The sequence below is a fragment of the Oncorhynchus clarkii genome, chromosome 16 (genome assembly GCF_045791955.1).
Source record: "Oncorhynchus clarkii lewisi isolate Uvic-CL-2024 chromosome 16, UVic_Ocla_1.0, whole genome shotgun sequence".
Classification (NCBI taxonomy): domain Eukaryota; kingdom Metazoa; phylum Chordata; class Actinopteri; order Salmoniformes; family Salmonidae; genus Oncorhynchus; species Oncorhynchus clarkii.
In genome coordinates, this window is record NC_092162.1 from 30,428,977 (window position 1) to 30,450,952 (window position 21,976).

At 42.0% G+C, this 21,976-nt stretch overlaps 1 protein-coding gene across 2 annotated transcripts in view; it reads left to right on the forward strand.

The window, feature by feature from the left end:
- LOC139368308 (carboxypeptidase N, polypeptide 1) overlaps positions 1–21,976 on the forward strand; it is a 158,844-nt gene that overhangs the window by 73,895 nt on the left and 62,973 nt on the right. For both annotated transcript variants that reach the window (XM_071107057.1, XM_071107056.1), the window contains exon 3: positions 17,371–17,526. In XM_071107057.1, coding sequence (XP_070963158.1) covers positions 17,371–17,526 — 156 coding nt within the window. The remainder of the gene's footprint in view (positions 1–17,370; positions 17,527–21,976) is intronic.

Here is a 21,976-nt window from a genome sequence, read left to right on the forward strand (position 1 = left end):
AGTGCGTTGGGAACAGAGAATAAAAGGGACATATTTCTGGGCGTGGTAGAATAGATTCACGGCATAATGTACAGACAAGGGTATGGTAGGATGTGAGTACAGTGCGGGTAAACCTAGGCATTGAGTGACGATGAGAGAGCTTGCATCTCTGGAGACACCAGCTAAGCCAGGTGAGATCTCCCCATGTGTGGGGTGTGTGACAAAAGAGCTATCTAAGGCATGTTGAGCTGGCTCTACAGTGAAATAAACTGTAACTAACCGGAACAGCAGAAGACAAGGCATATTGACATTAGAGAAAGGCATGTGTAGCCGAGTGATCATAGGATCCAATGAGCAGCAATAGGTGAGTCCGGTAGTCGCTACTATGCTAGGCGAGCGGGAGGCATGGCGTTCAGAAAGCTAGCGGACCGGGGCTAGCAGATGGGTCTTCAGTGACAACGCAACGGAAAAGCCTGTTGAAACCACATCGGACGATTATGTCAGCAGACCAGTCGTGATTGATTGGCGGGGCTCCGTGTCGTCAATAAAGGGTCCAGGCCAATAGGCAAAAGAGGTATTGTAGCCCACAAATTAGTGGGTATACCTCTTCGGCTAGCCAGGAGATGGGCCTAGCTCAAGGCTAGCTCAAGGCTAACTGGTGCTTGCTTCGGGACAGAGGCATTAGCCAGCAGTATCCACTGGATTGCAGCTAGCGAGCTGCAATGATCAGGTGTACCGGCGCAGAGCTTGTGGCAGGAATCCAGTGATGTGGTGGAGAAAAGCAGTCAAATATCGCGCTGTGCAGACTGGCAGGTATTGACTGAGCTACATCTGGCCGGTGACCGAGCTAAAGGTGTAGACCGCTAGCCGTGGCTAACAGTAACTACAAGCTAGTAGCTAGTTAGCTGGCTAGCTTCTGATGGAGGTTCCAGTTATAACGTATAAAAATAGCAGATCCGTACCACACTGGGTGGTGCGTGTTGCAAGTGAGATTAAAATATATACGGAAAAAATTATGAGATCGACTATTTACATGGGACAAGACAAACACACGTCCGACTGCTGCACCATCTTGGATTCAAAAAAAGAGGATGGTACGGTGCTGGTAGAAAGCTATGGCTGGCAACAACACCTGACTCAGCACTTCAGGTGAATATAATTGTCATAGCATTGTATGAGGTTATTATTCTTATCTAAACTTAGAAGGTGAATTGATGTTGTGCAAATTATCTTTGTTATTTCCTGTTTTACAGCTTCAATGTTCTGGAGCCTGGTGTTGTTGTCGCCAAGGAGTCTTTGCTGCGCAACGCTGACATCCTCCCTCCCATAGATCATCTGCCTGTACATGCACCATCTGGACTGGACAGAGCTAGACAAACGTATGTTTATGAGAAGATCAGGGAGTTTTGCGACAATGAGGCTTTGGATATAACATGCCCCGCACCAAAGTCAAGGGCAGGACCGAAACAGGCTCTCCAAATATAGATTCCCTTTTTCATGCGTGGTTCGGACGGACTGCTGCTCAGCCACTTTACCCTTGATTGTATGCATATCGATCTCATCTATCACTGATGTTGTTATTGATATTGTTCATCTACATACTGTATATTATTTTATTTATATTGACACTATAAATATTTGATATTGCTACTGTGCAAGTAACCATTTGGCTATACTGTTTACACCTTCTGTGGAGACCCATTGTCACACCCTGACCATAGTTTGCTTTGTATGTTTCTATGTTTTGTTTGGTCAGGGTGTGATCTGAGTGGGCATTCTATGTTACATGTCTAGTTTGTCTATTTCTATGTTTGGCCTGATATGGTTGTCAATCAGAGGCAGGTGTTAGTCATTGTCTCTGATTGGGAACCATATTTAGGTAGCCTGGTTTGTGTTGGGTTTTGTGGGTGGTTGTCGCCTATGTCAGTGTTTGTACCACATGGGACTGTTTCGGGTTTTCACGGTTCTTGTTTTTGGAGTTTATTCATGTATGGTTTCATTATTAAAGAACCATTAATTATAACCATGCTGCATTTTGGTCCGCCTCTCCTTCACCAGAAAACCGTTACACCCATCCACTTGGCAAGATGTGGCTGGGGGTTATAGCATTTCTCACCTGACTCATCAATTTAGACAAGGGTGTCTGGGTAAGCGTCATCTAAAATGTATAAAATATTTTTATCTGGACACGTTCTGTTTACCTGGAATTTTTCCTTATTGTAGGCTATACTTTTACCACTTTTAGTCTTAATCTTTACTACACTACTCACTGTTTAGCACATTAACTCACATGTGAATCCTTAAAGAGATGTGTGGGGCTGGCTTAAGAGGGTGTGAACAATGCTGAATGGTGGTGACAAAGGACAGCTCTCCACCAGGTACTAAAACATTCAAAGGCCATTTTCTCAAGTCAGTTTACAAGTTTATCAACTTTCAAAGCAGAATTAAAATATACCATTTTTGTAGCTCCTAGCCTCTACTTTTATCAAATGTAAAAACATAAGACAGATTTGAGCCACTTGGTCACATATTATTGACCAAAAAGGTTAGCCAAGTTAGCCCAGTTGCTAGCTTATCCAGGGTCAGTGATTCATAGAGCAACCATGTACTGTCTATGGGAACAACTGCATTAATTTAGCAAGCAACATTGGTAAAATGAACCTAATAAAATGTTCCTGTAATGCTCATCTCCTGCAGCCTAATTGTCAACTTATTTTCATATGGTACCTAAAAGGGTTAGATTTGCACTTAACAGTTTTATATGTCAACACGTAAAAGACCAAATCTGGTTCATGGTTTGCCTGATATACATTGTCTATTGGGATCATTGTAAACAGAGAGAATATTGCTCAATATGTAAACAATGTTTGAGTTTAGCTGTTCGCTGCTTCAGATGACATGTGAATTAGCCACATGGTGGTGCTATAATAAGTGATTGAAAAGCTCATGCCCTTCACCACGTGTGAGCTAGTGTCCTAGAAATTGGTACATAGGTCCCTCTCCTCACAAGGAACAAATTTGCTTCAAGAGCCCATAAAGTCCACCATGGTGGATTTTGTGAAAAACATTCTAAACGCTGCTTATCTGGCACAAAATTACCTATACATTGGGGCAACAAAGTATTGTCAGCCACCAATTGTGCAAGTTCTCCCACTTAAAAATATGAGGCGTGTAATTTTCATCATGGGTACACTTCAACTATGACAGAGAAATTAAGAAAATCACATTGTAGGATTTTGAATGAATTTATTGCAAATATGGTGGAAAATAAATATTTGGTCACCTACAAGCAAGATTTCTGGCTCTCACAGACCTGTAACTTCTTTAAGAGGCTCCTCTGTCCTCCACTCGTTACCTGTATTAAAGGCACCTGTTTGAACTTGTTATCAGTATAAAAGACCTGTCCACAACCTCAAACAGTCACACTCCAAACTCCACTATGGCCAAGACCAAAGAGCTGTCAAAGGACACCAGAAACAAAATTGTAGACCGAATCTGCAATAGGTAAGCAGCTTGGTTTGAATAAATCAACTGTGGGAGCAATTATTAGGAAATGGAAGACATACAAGACCACTGATCTGGGGCTCCATGCAAGATCTCACCCCGTAGGGTCAACATGATCACAAAAACGGTGAGCAAAAATCCCAGAACCTTATCTGGCACAAAATTACTAGTGAATGACCTGCAGAGAGCTGGGACCAAAGTAACAAAGCCTACCATCAGTAACACACTACGCCGCCAGGGACTCAAATCCTGCAGTGCCAGACGTGTCCCCCTGCTTAAGCCAGTACATGTCCAGGCCCATCTGAAGTTTGCTAGAGAGCATTTGGATGATCCAGAAGAAGATTGGGAGAATGTCACATGGTCAGATGAAACCAAAATATAACTTTTTGGTAAAAACTCAACTCATCGTGTTTGGAGGACAAAGAATGCTGAGTTGCATCCAAAGAACACCATACCTACTGTGAAGCATGGGGGTGGAAACATCATGCTTTGGGGCTGTTTTTCTGCAAAGGGACCAGGACGACTGATCCGTGTAAAGGAAAGAAGGAATGGGGCCATGTATCGTGAGATTTTAAGTGAACCTCCTTCCATCAGCAAGGGCATTGAAGATGAAACGTGGCTGGGTCTTTCAGCATGGCAATGATCCCAAACACACCGCCCGGGCAACGAAGGAGTGGCTTCGTAAGAAGCATTTCAAGGTCCTGGAGTGGCCTAGCCAGTCTCCAGATCTCAACCCCATAGAAAATCTTTGGAGGGAGTTGAAAGTCCGTGTTGCCCAGCAACAGCCCCAAAACATCACTGCTCTAGAGGTGATCTGCATGGAGGAATGGGCCAAAATACCAGCAATAGTGTGTGAAATCCTTGTGAAGACTTACAGAAAACGTTTGACCTCTGTCATTGCCAACAAAGGGTATATAAAAGTATTGAGAAACTTTTGTTATCTACCAAATACTTATTTTCCGCCATAATTTGCAAATAAATTCATAAAAAATCCTACAATGTGATTTTCTGGATTTTTTTCCCCCCTCATTTTGTCTGTCATAGTTGAAGTGTCCCTATGATAATTACAGGCCTCATCTTTTTAAGTGGGAGAACTTGCACAATTGGTGACTGACTAAATACTTTTGTGCCCCATTGTATGTACAAAACCTGATACGAACAATAAAAAATAATAAATGATCTTAAAGCAAGAAATGACAAAAAAAACAATGTGAAAAGATTTTGGAGCACCTCAAATTATATTATGGGCAGAAAACCCAATTAATTAATCTCCATCGTTCATTGAAGTTGATGGGTCATTTGTAACAATCTCTTGAATGAGCTGTTTTTGAAAAAAAAAAATTCACTGGTGAAATGACAACATTGTACAGTGAACCATCAATGATAAGCCACCAGTTATAGACAACGTAAATGGGAAACTATTGAGAATGGTAGCGAACTGTATTGCCACCCATATTTGCCATGTCTTTAACCAATGCCTAAAGAGTATGTGTCCATAGGCGTGTCAGGAAGCTATAGTAATTCCGCTACCTAAAAATAGTAAAGCACTCTTTCCTGGCTCTAACAGCTGCCCAATCAGTTTGCTGCATGTTCTTAGTAAAATGATGGAGAGAATTGTGTTTGACGAAATACAATGCTATTTTTTTAAAGAACAAGTTAACTACTGACTTTCAGCATGCATATAGGGAAGGGCAATCAACTTGTACCTCACTGACTCAGATGGCTAAAATGCATTTGGATAATAAGATAATAAGTACTGTATTGTTAGATTTCAATACAGCCTTTGTTATTGATCATTTGTTATGGCTATTCACCTCGAATTGGACATAGTGTTGCTCCCAGACAAGGCCCAAATCCCTGTCATTCACATGAAAAAAATAAGGAAATACAGGGGGTGGAGATTAGGTTGCCTTGTGAGAATTTGTCACTGAGTGGGTAACCTGCCTCTACCATCAATTCCATTTGCATTAGCCAACGTGCAATCACTGGAGAATAAGCTGTATGAGCTCCGTTCGAGACTATCTTACGGGACATTAAAAACTGTGTTTCAAAGAGTCGTGGCTGGATGACTACACGGATAATTCAGTTGGCTGGGTTTTCCGTGCATCGGCAGGACATAACAGCTACCTCTGGTAAGATGAGGGGTGGGGGTGTGTCTATTTGTCAATAACAGCTGGTGCACAATGTCTAATATTAAGAATGTCTTGAGGTATTGCTCTCCTGAGGTAGAGTACCTCATGTTAAGCTCTAGACCACACTATCTACCAAGAATATTCTTCTATATTTTTTGCAGCCATCTATTTCCCACCAGAAACCGACGCTGGCACTAAGACTGCACTCAACAAGCTGTATAAGGCCATAAGGAAACAAGAGAAAATGCTCATCCAGAAGCGTGGCCTAGTGGCCGGGACATTAATGCAGGCAAACTTAAATTAATTGTATCTCATTTCTACCAGCATGTCACATGTTCAAACAGAGGAAAAACACCTCTTGACCACCTTTAGTCCACACAGACTCGTACAAAGCTCGCTCTCGCCCTCCATTTGGAAAATATGACCATAATTCAATCCTCCGAATTCCTGCTTACAAGCAAAATCTGAAGCAGGATGCACCAGTGACTCGCTCAATCCGGAAGTGGTCAGATGACGCGGATGCTATCCTACAGGACTGTGTTGCTAGCAAAGACTGGAATAAATTCTGTGATTTATCCAATTGCATTGAGGAGGATACCACATTAGTCACTGGCTTCATCAATAAGTGCATCGATGACGTCGTCCCCACAGTGACCGTAAGAACATATCCCAACTAGAAGCCATGGATTGCAGGCAACATCTGCACCGAGCTAAAGGCTAGAGCTGCCGCTTTCAAGGAGCGAGACACTAATCCGGATGCTTATGCCCTCAGAACCGCCAAACAGGCAAAGCTTCAATTTAGGACTAAGATTGAATCCTACTACACCGGCTTTGATGCTTGTCGATGTGGCAGGGCTTGCAAACTATTACGTACTACAAAGAGAAACCCAGCCATGAGCTGCCCAGTGACATAAGCCTACCAGATGGGCCATAGCTGTTGTGAGCAAGACCTTTAAACCGGTCAACATTCACAAGGGCCAGACGGATTACCAGGATGTGTACTCAGAGCATGCGCGGACCAACTGGCAAGTGTCTTTACTGATATTTTCGACCTCTCCCTGACCGAATCTGTTAGACTTACATGTTTCAAGCAGACCACCATAGTCACTGTGCCAAAGAAAGCGAAGGTAACCTGCCTTAATTACTACTGCCCCATTGCATTCACGTCGGTAGCCATGAAGTGCTTTGAAAGGCTGGTCATGGCTCACATCAACACCATCATCCCAGAAACCCAAGACCCACTCCAATTTGCATATCGCCCCAACAAATCCACAGATGACGCAATCTCAATCGCACTCCACACTGCCCTTTCCCACCTGGACAAAAGGAACACTTATGTGAGAATGCTGTTCATTGACTGTAGCGCAGCATTCAACACCATAGTGCCCACAAAGCTCATCACTAAGCTAAGGACCCTGGGACTAAATGCCTCCCTCTGCAACTGAATCCTGGACTTCCTGACGCAAACCCTTACCACCTGGTTGTGGAGCAACACATCTGCCACTCTGATTCTAAACACGGGGGCCCCTCAGGGGTGCGTGCTAGTCCCCTCCTGTACTCCCTGTTCACCCACAACTGCGTGACCAAGCACAACTCCGACATCATTAAGTTTGCTGACGACAGAACGATGCTAGGCCTGATCACCGACAATGAGACAGCCCATAGACAGGTCAGAGACCTGGCAGTGTGGTTCCAGCAGAACAACCTCTCCCTCAAAGTGAGCAATAAAAAGGAAACCGCGGTCTGAACACGCCCCCATTCACATCAACTGGGCTGTAGTGGAGCAGGTTGAGAGTTTCAAGTTCCTTGGTGTCCACATCCCCAACAAACTATCATGGTCCAAACACACCATGAAAGTTGTGAAAAGGGCTAGACAACACCTTTTCCCCTCAGAAGGATGAAAAGATTTGGCATGGGTCCCTAGATCCTCAAAGTTCTACCGCTGCACCATCGAGAGCATCCTGACCGGTTGCATCATTGCCTGGTATGTCTCTACTAAGTCTCTACAGAGGGTAGTGCGTACAGCCCAGTACATCACTAGGGCCAAGCTTCAGGACCTATATACTAGGCAGCCCAACATTTTGTCAAAGACTTCAGTCACCCAAGTCATAGACTGTTCCCTCTGCTACCGCACAGCAAGCGGTACCGGAGTGCCAAATCTAGGTCCAAAAGGCTCCATAACAACAACAACTATCTGGCACAAAATTACCTATACATTGGGGCAACAAAGTATTGTCAGCCACCAATTGTGCAAGTTCTCCCACTTAAAAATATGAGGCGTGTAATTTTCATCATGGGTACACTTCAACTATGACAGAGAAATTAAGAAAATCACATTGTAGGATTTTGAATGAATTTATTGCAAATATGGTGGAAAATAAATATTTGGTCACCTACAAGCAAGATTTCTGGCTCTCACAGACCTGTAACTTCTTTAAGAGGCTCCTCTGTCCTCCACTCGTTACCTGTATTAAAGGCACCTGTTTGAACTTGTTATCAGTATAAAAGACCTGTCCACAACCTCAAACAGTCACACTCCAAACTCCACTATGGCCAAGACCAAAGAGCTGTCAAAGGACACCAGAAACAAAATTGTAGACCGAATCTGCAATAGGTAAGCAGCTTGGTTTGAATAAATCAACTGTGGGAGCAATTATTAGGAAATGGAAGACATACAAGACCACTGATCTGGGGCTCCATGCAAGATCTCACCCCGTAGGGTCAACATGATCACAAAAACGGTGAGCAAAAATCCCAGAACCTTATCTGGCACAAAATTACTAGTGAATGACCTGCAGAGAGCTGGGACCAAAGTAACAAAGCCTACCATCAGTAACACACTACGCCGCCAGGGACTCAAATCCTGCAGTGCCAGACGTGTCCCCCTGCTTAAGCCAGTACATGTCCAGGCCCATCTGAAGTTTGCTAGAGAGCATTTGGATGATCCAGAAGAAGATTGGGAGAATGTCACATGGTCAGATGAAACCAAAATATAACTTTTTGGTAAAAACTCAACTCATCGTGTTTGGAGGACAAAGAATGCTGAGTTGCATCCAAAGAACACCATACCTACTGTGAAGCATGGGGGTGGAAACATCATGCTTTGGGGCTGTTTTTCTGCAAAGGGACCAGGACGACTGATCCGTGTAAAGGAAAGAAGGAATGGGGCCATGTATCGTGAGATTTTAAGTGAACCTCCTTCCATCAGCAAGGGCATTGAAGATGAAACGTGGCTGGGTCTTTCAGCATGGCAATGATCCCAAACACACCGCCCGGGCAACGAAGGAGTGGCTTCGTAAGAAGCATTTCAAGGTCCTGGAGTGGCCTAGCCAGTCTCCAGATCTCAACCCCATAGAAAATCTTTGGAGGGAGTTGAAAGTCCGTGTTGCCCAGCAACAGCCCCAAAACATCACTGCTCTAGAGGTGATCTGCATGGAGGAATGGGCCAAAATACCAGCAATAGTGTGTGAAATCCTTGTGAAGACTTACAGAAAACGTTTGACCTCTGTCATTGCCAACAAAGGGTATATAAAAGTATTGAGAAACTTTTGTTATCTACCAAATACTTATTTTCCGCCATAATTTGCAAATAAATTCATAAAAAATCCTACAATGTGATTTTCTGGATTTTTTTCCCCCCTCATTTTGTCTGTCATAGTTGAAGTGTCCCTATGATAATTACAGGCCTCATCTTTTTAAGTGGGAGAACTTGCACAATTGGTGACTGACTAAATACTTTTGTGCCCCATTGTATGTACAAAACCTGATACGAACAATAAAAAATAATAAATGATCTTAAAGCAAGAAATGACAAAAAAAACAATGTGAAAAGATTTTGGAGCACCTCAAATTATATTATGGGCAGAAAACCCAATTAATTAATCTCCATCGTTCATTGAAGTTGATGGGTCATTTGTAACAATCTCTTGAATGAGCTGTTTTTGAAAAAAAAAAATTCACTGGTGAAATGACAACATTGTACAGTGAACCATCAATGATAAGCCACCAGTTATAGACAACGTAAATGGGAAACTATTGAGAATGGTAGCGAACTGTATTGCCACCCATATTTGCCATGTCTTTAACCAATGCCTAAAGAGTATGTGTCCATAGGCGTGTCAGGAAGCTATAGTAATTCCGCTACCTAAAAATAGTAAAGCACTCTTTCCTGGCTCTAACAGCTGCCCAATCAGTTTGCTGCATGTTCTTAGTAAAATGATGGAGAGAATTGTGTTTGACGAAATACAATGCTATTTTTTTAAAGAACAAGTTAACTACTGACTTTCAGCATGCATATAGGGAAGGGCAATCAACTTGTACCTCACTGACTCAGATGGCTAAAATGCATTTGGATAATAAGATAATAAGTACTGTATTGTTAGATTTCAATACAGCCTTTGTTATTGATCATTTGTTATGGCTATTCACCTCGAATTGGACATAGTGTTGCTCCCAGACAAGGCCCAAATCCCTGTCATTCACATGAAAAAAATAAGGAAATACAGGGGGTGGAGATTAGGTTGCCTTGTGAGAATTTGTCACTGAGTGGGTAACCTGCCTCTACCATCAATTCCATTTGCATTAGCCAACGTGCAATCACTGGAGAATAAGCTGTATGAGCTCCGTTCGAGACTATCTTACGGGACATTAAAAACTGTGTTTCAAAGAGTCGTGGCTGGATGACTACACGGATAATTCAGTTGGCTGGGTTTTCCGTGCATCGGCAGGACATAACAGCTACCTCTGGTAAGATGAGGGGTGGGGGTGTGTCTATTTGTCAATAACAGCTGGTGCACAATGTCTAATATTAAGAATGTCTTGAGGTATTGCTCTCCTGAGGTAGAGTACCTCATGTTAAGCTCTAGACCACACTATCTACCAAGAATATTCTTCTATATTTTTTGCAGCCATCTATTTCCCACCAGAAACCGACGCTGGCACTAAGACTGCACTCAACAAGCTGTATAAGGCCATAAGGAAACAAGAGAAAATGCTCATCCAGAAGCGTGGCCTAGTGGCCGGGACATTAATGCAGGCAAACTTAAATTAATTGTATCTCATTTCTACCAGCATGTCACATGTTCAAACAGAGGAAAAACACCTCTTGACCACCTTTAGTCCACACAGACTCGTACAAAGCTCGCTCTCGCCCTCCATTTGGAAAATATGACCATAATTCAATCCTCCGAATTCCTGCTTACAAGCAAAATCTGAAGCAGGATGCACCAGTGACTCGCTCAATCCGGAAGTGGTCAGATGACGCGGATGCTATCCTACAGGACTGTGTTGCTAGCAAAGACTGGAATAAATTCTGTGATTTATCCAATTGCATTGAGGAGGATACCACATTAGTCACTGGCTTCATCAATAAGTGCATCGATGACGTCGTCCCCACAGTGACCGTAAGAACATATCCCAACTAGAAGCCATGGATTGCAGGCAACATCTGCACCGAGCTAAAGGCTAGAGCTGCCGCTTTCAAGGAGCGAGACACTAATCCGGATGCTTATGCCCTCAGAACCGCCAAACAGGCAAAGCTTCAATTTAGGACTAAGATTGAATCCTACTACACCGGCTTTGATGCTTGTCGATGTGGCAGGGCTTGCAAACTATTACGTACTACAAAGAGAAACCCAGCCATGAGCTGCCCAGTGACATAAGCCTACCAGATGGGCCATAGCTGTTGTGAGCAAGACCTTTAAACCGGTCAACATTCACAAGGGCCAGACGGATTACCAGGATGTGTACTCAGAGCATGCGCGGACCAACTGGCAAGTGTCTTTACTGATATTTTCGACCTCTCCCTGACCGAATCTGTTAGACTTACATGTTTCAAGCAGACCACCATAGTCACTGTGCCAAAGAAAGCGAAGGTAACCTGCCTTAATTACTACTGCCCCATTGCATTCACGTCGGTAGCCATGAAGTGCTTTGAAAGGCTGGTCATGGCTCACATCAACACCATCATCCCAGAAACCCAAGACCCACTCCAATTTGCATATCGCCCCAACAAATCCACAGATGACGCAATCTCAATCGCACTCCACACTGCCCTTTCCCACCTGGACAAAAGGAACACTTATGTGAGAATGCTGTTCATTGACTGTAGCGCAGCATTCAACACCATAGTGCCCACAAAGCTCATCACTAAGCTAAGGACCCTGGGACTAAATGCCTCCCTCTGCAACTGAATCCTGGACTTCCTGACGCAAACCCTTACCACCTGGTTGTGGAGCAACACATCTGCCACTCTGATTCTAAACACGGGGGCCCCTCAGGGGTGCGTGCTAGTCCCCTCCTGTACTCCCTGTTCACCCACAACTGCGTGACCAAGCACAACTCCGACATCATTAAGTTTGCTGACGACAGAACGATGCTAGGCCTGATCACCGACAATGAGACAGCCCATAGACAGGTCAGAGACCTGGCAGTGTGGTTCCAGCAGAACAACCTCTCCCTCAAAGTGAGCAATAAAAAGGAAACCGCGGTCTGAACACGCCCCCATTCACATCAACTGGGCTGTAGTGGAGCAGGTTGAGAGTTTCAAGTTCCTTGGTGTCCACATCCCCAACAAACTATCATGGTCCAAACACACCATGAAAGTTGTGAAAAGGGCTAGACAACACCTTTTCCCCTCAGAAGGATGAAAAGATTTGGCATGGGTCCCTAGATCCTCAAAGTTCTACCGCTGCACCATCGAGAGCATCCTGACCGGTTGCATCATTGCCTGGTATGTCTCTACTAAGTCTCTACAGAGGGTAGTGCGTACAGCCCAGTACATCACTAGGGCCAAGCTTCAGGACCTATATACTAGGCAGCCCAACATTTTGTCAAAGACTTCAGTCACCCAAGTCATAGACTGTTCCCTCTGCTACCGCACAGCAAGCGGTACCGGAGTGCCAAATCTAGGTCCAAAAGGCTCCATAACAACTTTTACTCCCAAGCCATAAAACTGCTGAGCATTAATCAAATGGCCACCCAGACTATTTGCATTGACCCCCTTTGTTTTTACACTGCTTCTACTCGCGGCACTGCTGCCAGACCCTGAGCTCACCTTCGTGAATTGTTTGTTTATAGTTAGTAATATCGTTAAATTTTGTTTAGTTTTGTCGCACTTGTCTAAATCTAAGTGCGTCGCAGGTTTAACATTGTATTGCTCGTGTTGTGTGACGGCCTTAATCCTAACCGCTGTAATATTCGGAAAACATTACAATCACTACCGGAGGTTGTATGGATTCAGTGAGTAAATCAACCATCACCTGCTCCCGTAAGTTTCTGCTCTCTTTCCGAAGATAAAGCTCACACTGTCCATAACAGCATTGCCTTGCCTAATGGTGGTTCTACAAAGTCAAAAAGGGGAACTAAGAAGACGCGAGGCTCAAGAGGTGGTATCAGGAACAGATTACAGAGGCGGGGATGCCATCACCCGCTCCCATTGATCACCCTGTCAAATGTGCGGTCATTAAATAACAAACTGGATGAGTTGGCGGCAAGGGCTAAATTTGAAGAGGCCTTTAGGAGAAGTAATTGAATCTGCTTTACAGAAATGCGGCTACAGCAGGTTAATATTGATGGATACACTGTCATTAGAGCAGATCGAGACAAAACAACGTTACATAAATCAATAGGCGGGGCGCTATGCATCTTTGTAGATAATACTTGTGATTCTCGTATCATTCAGGCTATTCTATCTACCACGCATGTTTGGACAAATTACAATTTTTCTGGTCTATGTGCCTGGACCTATCAATAAGGAAGCTGCTGACAGGATTACAGACTGTTTCAGTGCTGCACTTTCACGATCAACTGACCAGTCAGTATTTGTGCTTGGGAATTTTGATATGCTCTCCCTCTCCGCGCACCTCCCCACTCTGCAACAGTACGTCACCTGTCCAACTCACATCCTGTTATGGCAACGTAGAGGACGCATACAAGGCAGTATGCAGAGCACCCATCGGGAAAAATAGACCATAACGCTATCAATCTCCTACTGAGATACAGGCAGCAGGTGAAACGTGAAAAACCTGTAGAAATCCATTCAGGTAATTGCTTTGACGTCACAGACTGGGAGGTGTTCTTTGACTCAGGGATCCCCACGAGTTGAGACAGCATTACCTCATATATCCAGTTTTGTGAGGATACTGACATTAACACGCAAACTGTCTTAGTATTTCCCAACAACAAGCCCTGGGTGTCTAAGGACTTGAAAATGTGCCTCAATGAAAGGATGTTTGCATTCCTCAAAGGAGATACTGATGCTGTAAAGGAGAAAGAAAATTAATTCAGGTCAAAAATATGGAAAGCAAAAAAGGACTTAAAGGAAAAAGTGGAGCAGAGGTTCTGTACTGGCAATCCAAGACAAGCATGGGAAGGACTTAATGCAATGATGGGAAGAGAAAGGACAAGAGAGGACAATAATATGTCAGACTGTTCGTCCTTTGTTTGTTTCACATTCAACTGTTTGCTGTGTGCATCAAGAATGGTCCACCACCCAAAGGGCATCCAGCCAACTTGACACAACTGTGGGAAGCATTGGAGTCATCATGGGCCAGCATCCCTCTGGAATGCTTTCGATACCTTGTAGCCTCCATGCTCCAATGAATTGAGGCTATTCTGATGGCAAAAGGTGGTGCAACTCAATATTAGGAAAGGTGTTACTAATGTTGTGTACACTCAGTGTGTAACTCCTATTTACATTTTAATTTAAGGTAATATCTTTTGATCTTGTCTATTACTGTTCTGTATTTTGTCATGTATTTGTACGTTTTATATGGACCCCAGGAAGAGTAGTTTCTGCATGCTGCATTTTCCCCATTTTAAACTGGTCTTGGTCTGGGTCTTGGTTCGAGGTTTTTCGGCCATTTCACCCTTTTCGCCTTTCCGACCGTTTCCTGCTTTATAGTTTCTCAAACATGATGCCTTATTTTAGAAGTCATACAATTTGGTACAACAACAATCCCTCACTGTTTAGTAATGTCTATCTGAAAGAGGCAGTAGGTCTTGATAGGATTTGAACCCAGGCCGTCATGGGTTGGCATGTATTTCAAGTCACTAAACCTCTGAGCCGTGGCAAAAATCAGGGTTGAACATTATGGAACAGCATGCATGTATGAATTGATGGTTCCAGTCTTGACTCAATTTCATGCGTTTACACATCTTATATGTATTTTCCATTTTATCCAATCAGTCATTTGTGGATACATTCGGGTGGACGTGGCATTCAGACCCACTATCCTGGCACTGCAAGCGCCATGCTCTAACAACTGAGCCACAGTGGACCACCATTTCGATGATGGACACTTCAGGAAAAAGTGTAGGTTATTGACATGCAGAGCCTGCAATTGGCTCCAACCCTCAAAGAGCACAAACATAGGTGTATATTTGGCTCAAACATAGACCTCTATAATGTACTATACTTTACTATAATGTGCTCTGTACTGTAATGTCATTTACTGCTCTGTAATGAACTGTACTGTGCTGTACTGAACTATGCTGTAATGAACTGTACTGTACTGAGCTATACTGTACATTATTGTAATGTACCTTAGTGTACTATACTGCACATTACTGTACTGAATTATAGTTTACTGAACTATATTGTACTGAACTGTACTGTACAGAGCTATACTTTACTCAAAGGGCGGCAGGTAGCCTAGTGGTTAGAGCATTGGGCCAGTAACCGAAAGATTGCTAAATCAAATCTCTGAGCTGACAAGGTCATCTGTCATTTTGCAACAAGGCAGTTAACCCACTGTTCCTAGGCTATCATTGTAAATGAGATTTTGTCTTAACTGACTTGCCTAGTTAAATAAAGGATAAAACATTTACATATAATTAAAATTACTCCACTGGATCTTATTTTTACCCATTTAAACTGGTCTTGGTCTGGTCATGGTCTCGACCCACTTGTCCATGGTCTGAGAATCTAGTCTTGGTCTAGATCTAAAGGGGTACGGTCTTGACTTCATCTCTGGTACTCACACCAATGTTATACTTTTCAATCCATGTGGGTAGTGGATCTGTGCACACTTCAGGAAACACTGTAGAGTATTGAAATGCATGGCCAGCAGGGGGCTCTATTCCCTCCAAGTGTCTTGAATTGTCAGGCCCAAACTCACTCAAATTCACTGGCTCACAGCTGCCATGACATTTAAGATATCAACTTCATGTATAATACATTTCAATATCTTGGTCTATAGATGCTGTACAGCAAGTTTGGGAGAAATTGGTTTTGTGGTGTCTGAGGAGATGTTGTTTAAAAATGTAGAAGAATTTATACTATTTTCAAAACGGATAATCCATCACTGTGACGTCATTGGACCAAGAGGCAAATTTGTTCCTTTCGGTAAACATATGTACCAAATTCCAAGACTCAAGGTTGAACGAGGAGTCGGCAGACCTTTTGAATTCAAAGTCTGTTTATAGCGTCACCATTTGACCAAGTTGTTTTTGTGCATCAATTTACAGAATCCCAGCAGCTTCACTGCTGAACCCCTAATAGTGTACACCAACAAATACAATAGGGTTTCACCAGCTTTTCTGGTGTGTATGGCTTAAAATGTGTATGTTCTAAATGCTGACTGAGTGCTTAGGCACCTAAAAAAAGAGCACTACACCACTGACCACTTCACCACTTTATTCAAAGTAAAGCCATATAATACCCACTCACTAGGGTAGCGTCCCACCTGGCCAAGATCCAGTGAAAATGCAGAGCGCCAAATTCAAAAACAGAAACACTCATAAAAATTAATAAAACATACAATTGTTATACATCGGTTTAAAGATGAACTTCTTGTTAATCCAACCACGGTGTCCGATTTCAAAAAGGCTTTACGGCGAAAGCATACCATGCGATTATCTGAGAACAGCGCCCAGCAGGCAAATCATTACAAACAGTTACCAGCCAAGTAGAGGAGTTACATAAATCAGAAATAGCGACTAAAATTAATCACTTACCTTTGATCTTCATATGGTTGCACTCACAAGACTCCCATTTACTCAAATGTTCCTTTGATAAAGTCCCTGTTTATATCCAAAAACATCTGTTTTGTTAAGTAATTCAAAGGCTCAAACGCAGTCACAACAGGCAGACAACATCCAAATAGTATCCGTAAAGTTTGTAGAAACATGTCAAACGATGTTTATAATCAATCCTCAGGTTGTTTTTAGCCTAAATAATCGATAATATTTAAACCGGACAATAACGTCATCAATATAAAAGGTAAACAAAGGCGCACTCTCGGTCGCGCCCATGAAAAACCTCTGGGACACTGTAGGGTCCACTCATTCAGAGTGGTCTTACACTCTCATTTTTCAGAATACAGGCCTGAAACAATTTCTAAATACTGTTGACATCTAGTGGAAGCCATAGGAAGTGCAATTTGAGTCCTAAGTCAATGGATACTGTAATGGCATACAATAGAAAACTACAAACATAAAAAAAAATCCCACTTCCTGGATGGATTTTCTCAGGTTTTCGCCTGCCAAATCAGTTCTGTTTTACTCACAGACATTATTGTAACAGTCTTGGATACTTTATTGTGTTTTCTATCCAAATCTACCAATTTATATGCATATCCTAGCTTCTGGGCCTAAGTAGCAGGCAGTTTACTTTGGGCACGCTTTTCATCCGGAGGTGAAAATAGTGCCCCCTACGCTAGTGAAGGTAATCACTGTTACCAGGGGAACATCCGTTGAAATATGACTTTTAGATATAGTGTAACCTCAAATAATTTTTCTTCTGTTTGTCCATCAGGGTCCTGAGTTCAATGGCTACCTAGTTGGGCGAGGCAACTCCAGGGAGGTGGACCTGAACCGGAATTTTCCAGACCTGAACGCTCTCATGTACTACTACGAGAAAACTAATGGTCGGAACCATCACCTGCCCCTGCCTGATAACTGGGAGCATCAGGTATGTACAGACAGCCCTGCAGATCAACCACAAGACCCAAGTACAGGAAGAATACATGGGGTTAAGACCAGGGATTGAAACCCAAAATTCTTTCCAACAGTTTCTTTCTGAACAGAACCACTTTCTCCACTGTTCCGACAAGCAAAATACAATTCTGAACCGGCTTGAACCCCAACAAAGTCCCCGTTTATATAAACTCAGCAAAAAATAAATGTCCTGTCACTGTCAACTGCGTTTATTTTCAGCAAACTGAAGATGTGTAAATATTTGTATGAACATAACAAGATTCATCAACTGAGACATGAACTGAACAAGTTCCACAGACATGTGACTAACAGAAATGGAATTATGTGTCCCAGAACAAAGGCAGGTCAAAATCAAAAGTAACAGTCAGTATCTGGTGTGGCCACCAGCTGCATTAAGTACTGCAGTGCATCTCCTCCTCATGGACTGCACCAGATTTGCCAGTTATTGCTGAGAGATGTTACCCCACTCTTCCACCAAGGCACCTGCAAGTTCCTGGACATTTCTGGGGGGAATAGCCTTAGCCCTCACCCTCCGATCCAACAGGTCCCAGGTGTTCTCAATGGGATTGAGATCCGGGCTGTTCGCTGGCCATGGCAGAACACAGACATTCCTGTCTTGCACAGAACTAGCAGTGTGGCTGGTGGCCTTTTCATGCTGGAGGTTCATGTCAGGATGAGCCTGCAGGAAGGGTACCACATGAGGGAGGAGGATGTATTCCCTGTAAAGTACAGCGTTGAGAATGCCTGCAATGACGACAAGCTCAGTCCGATGATGCTGTGACACACCGCCCCAGACCATGACGGACCCTCCACCTCCAAATTGATCCCGCTCCAGAGTACAGGCCTCTGTGTAACGCTCATTCCTTTGACGATACACCCTCCTAAACCCTTTACAATAAAAATCTGTGAAGTTACTTGGATTTTTACAAATTATCTTTGAAAGGCAAGGTCCTGAAAAAAGGATGTTTCTTTTTTTGCTGACTTTAGTTCCTTTTTTTTTTTTTTTTTAACCTGTGAAATCAATATATATATATATTTTTTTTTTACATTTAACTCAGATAGAGCAGGCACTGTGACTGTTGTGCGTGTTGTTATTAGGAAAGTTTTGTTACATGTTGCTTGTTGTGGTAAATTCCTGTTTAATACTACAGTGTGTAGTGTGAGGTGATATGTTGTGATTACTCACTGTGGACATAGGCCTAGAGCAGAAATGCAAGAGAAGTGACTAGCCTAATCCATCTGCAATGGATAACTGCTAGGAAGAAAGAAAGTGGAGTGTTGTGTAAAAATGGTCTATTTCCACATTTTAGAAAGCATTTATATTATCACACAATCAAACATATGATGCTATTAACACTACAATCGCCTGGCCTTTCATGTTGCTGGGCTACACCTTTAGCACACAGATACATCAGATTCATATCAACCCACAAGATGCGCAAACATGAAAACCAACGCTTGATAAATAGTGCATAAACAAATATAAAGCATGAATTGCATTAATAAATATTTGTGGAAATACAGTATATACATGTAAAAATTGAACAACAATAGTTATTTGTTTAGAGTCAAAGATATGTTTTTTTTTTATTCTACAAAGTCCAAGTGAGAAATGTGGTCCGAAAGCCAATTTTTGACACTTCCAGCCAAAGACCCATCAACAGTCTAATAAATACATTTTAATATATGCTATCTGAAGAATAATACATTTGTTGTGTTCATAAAGGTCTTAGGTAACATAAATACTAAAAAACAATTATTTCTAAGAGCATAATAACATTTACATTACTTTATTTTAGGCTCCAAGTAAAAACAAGTCTTTCACAAAGAAGTCCATTATAATTTTGTTTTGGCAGGTCTAAAGAAAAATGGTGAAAATAAGAAAATATATTTAAAAGAAAAGCTTAAAATATGCTATTCTGTTATCATGTTACTAGTCTTTGCTTAGTAGCCAGAGCAATGTGCCAGGCGAGTGGTCATGTGTTGAATGCATGGACAGCGCAGATATTCTTGTGAACATTTGGAAATAAAGCTGTACATCTTGAATTTTGAGAGTTATTTGACAAAGGTAAATGTCATAGAAACTGAAGTATATGACCTTTCTGACACTATATAGACATCAAAATGTTTTACCTGCATAAAGTGATGCTCCTTTCCCTGCATCTGTCTAATACAAGGTGCGCCCATCTCTTCATGTATGATTTGACAACTGATAATATTGTCACTAATCAACTTAATCTCCTCTATTGGCTGTCTTATTATGTGTGAAATTATTTTCGATGTAGTTTCGTTGGGTCGGCTGCGCAGGCTGACTGGCATTGTTTCCCTTTCGCTCATCAACTTGGATAGAGTCAAGGATATGTTTTGCATTATTCTAAAGGCCTACTGCAACACGTATCATGTGTTAGTTTCCCTTACAATAAACACTGATAAATAACCATATCACAAACTCATTACACTATTCTTTTTCTAAATGAAATCAACCACTTCACCCTCCTTATCATTGATGGTCCTAATCTGAATTCAATTGTGAAATAAAATACACAACTATCGCCCATATATCCTTTTGCCATTCATTCAGTCTCATCCTTGCCCACCTTGCTCACAAGCTTGCCCCAACCTCCCATCTTTTTCCTCCCTCCCTACCTCTCAGACACACTTACACCCATCCATCGACTTACTCATCCATTCTCATTCATTCCCGCCCAACATATTACCTATACATATTCATATTCACCATCCCTCACACTTCCCTCACACTCTCATTTATATAATATAAACTACAAAAGACTGCTCCTTTTTTTTCTTAAAGTAAGAAAAGCTATCCAAAAATGTACTATTTACTGGGTTCAAAAATCCATGACATAGTGGTATCGGATCATTCTCCGGTATCCTGCTTAATTACACCAACAGAAAATACATTAACAGAATATGGAGAATGAACAAACCCAAAATGTGTTAAATGAAAGAAAAAATACAAACCTTCACAATTACAGGATATAAAATGAACGTGGAAAAAACTAAATAATGGCAATAGGAAAAAGAGAAATAATAACTCATGATCTACTGCAATCCTTTAAGTGGACCACAACAAATATAAAATACATAGGATGCTAACTAAGTGACAACAATCAACAAATATATATATATATATATATATATATATATATAAGATAAGTGTATCCCATTACTCAAGAATATGAAAGAAGATCTAATTAAATGGAACAATCTTCCAGTAAATCTTAGTTAGAACAAAACCTCTTCAGAATGGCATGGCTCCCAATGATTTCCTATTTCTTCTCAGTAATATGAATTACCTCACCGAAGACTTTCTTTAGAAAAGTATAGTATACCAAACATTAGCAACACCTTCTTAATATTGAGTTGCACCCTCAATTCGTCAGAGCATGGACTCTACAAGGTGTCGAAAGCGTTCCCCAGGGATGCTGGCCCATGTTTACTCCAATGCTTCACACAGTTGTCAAGTTCACTCGATGTCCTTTGGGTGCTGGACCATTCTTGATACACATGCGAAGCTGTTGAGAGTGAAAAACCAAGCTGTTGAGAGTGAAAAACCAAGCAGTTCTTGAAACAAACCGGTGTGCCTGGCAAGGGCTGTGGAGGTCATGAAATACAGTACAAGCTGCTGTTGCGCACCTTTGGAACATTAAACATTTTTAAAAGTCTAATAAATCATCCTATAGTCTGTAGGCTTGTTATTTTTGCAGAGAAAGTTAGGCTTAAGTCTTGTGCCATTATTTTGCATTATATGATTTTATAGTAAGAAGAATATAATTTAACTTAGTTGAATAAAATAAAGGTTATTTTTACCATTCCGGAGCAAGAGTGCGCATATGAAGTGGCTATGTTTGAGTGTAAAAGTGATCATTTGAAACAGGTCCTATATGCTAGACTTAGAGTTATTTGGCAACTTTAGAAGTCAATGATACAAACCATAGAAATATGGGCGGCATGATGCAACTATAGGCTATTGATGTGTAACCTTAATTCAACTAGGCAAGTCAGTTGAGAACAAATTATTATTTACAATGACGGCCTACCAGGGAACAGTGAGTTAACTGCCTTGTTCAAGGGCAGAACGACTGATTTTTACCTTGTCGGCTCAGGGATTAGATCCAGCAACCTTTCGTTTTTTTCACCCATCAGACTCTTCTCAATTTAATCTTGTCTTTACTGATATGTAAAATTAGTTTACATTTAGAATGGACCATTATCAAATGGGCAGGAACTGTGTGCTTCACTCATGCTGGTAGGCTACTCCGGTTATTTCACTCCACACATCAACCACTGTTTGAGGAGCATGGGATTGCTACAAAGTTTCTGCCTGCAGGCAAACACTGAGTCTGTGGTGCTTGTCTGGGGCCAAGCTTCCTGCCATCCAGGACCTCTATACCAGAACATGT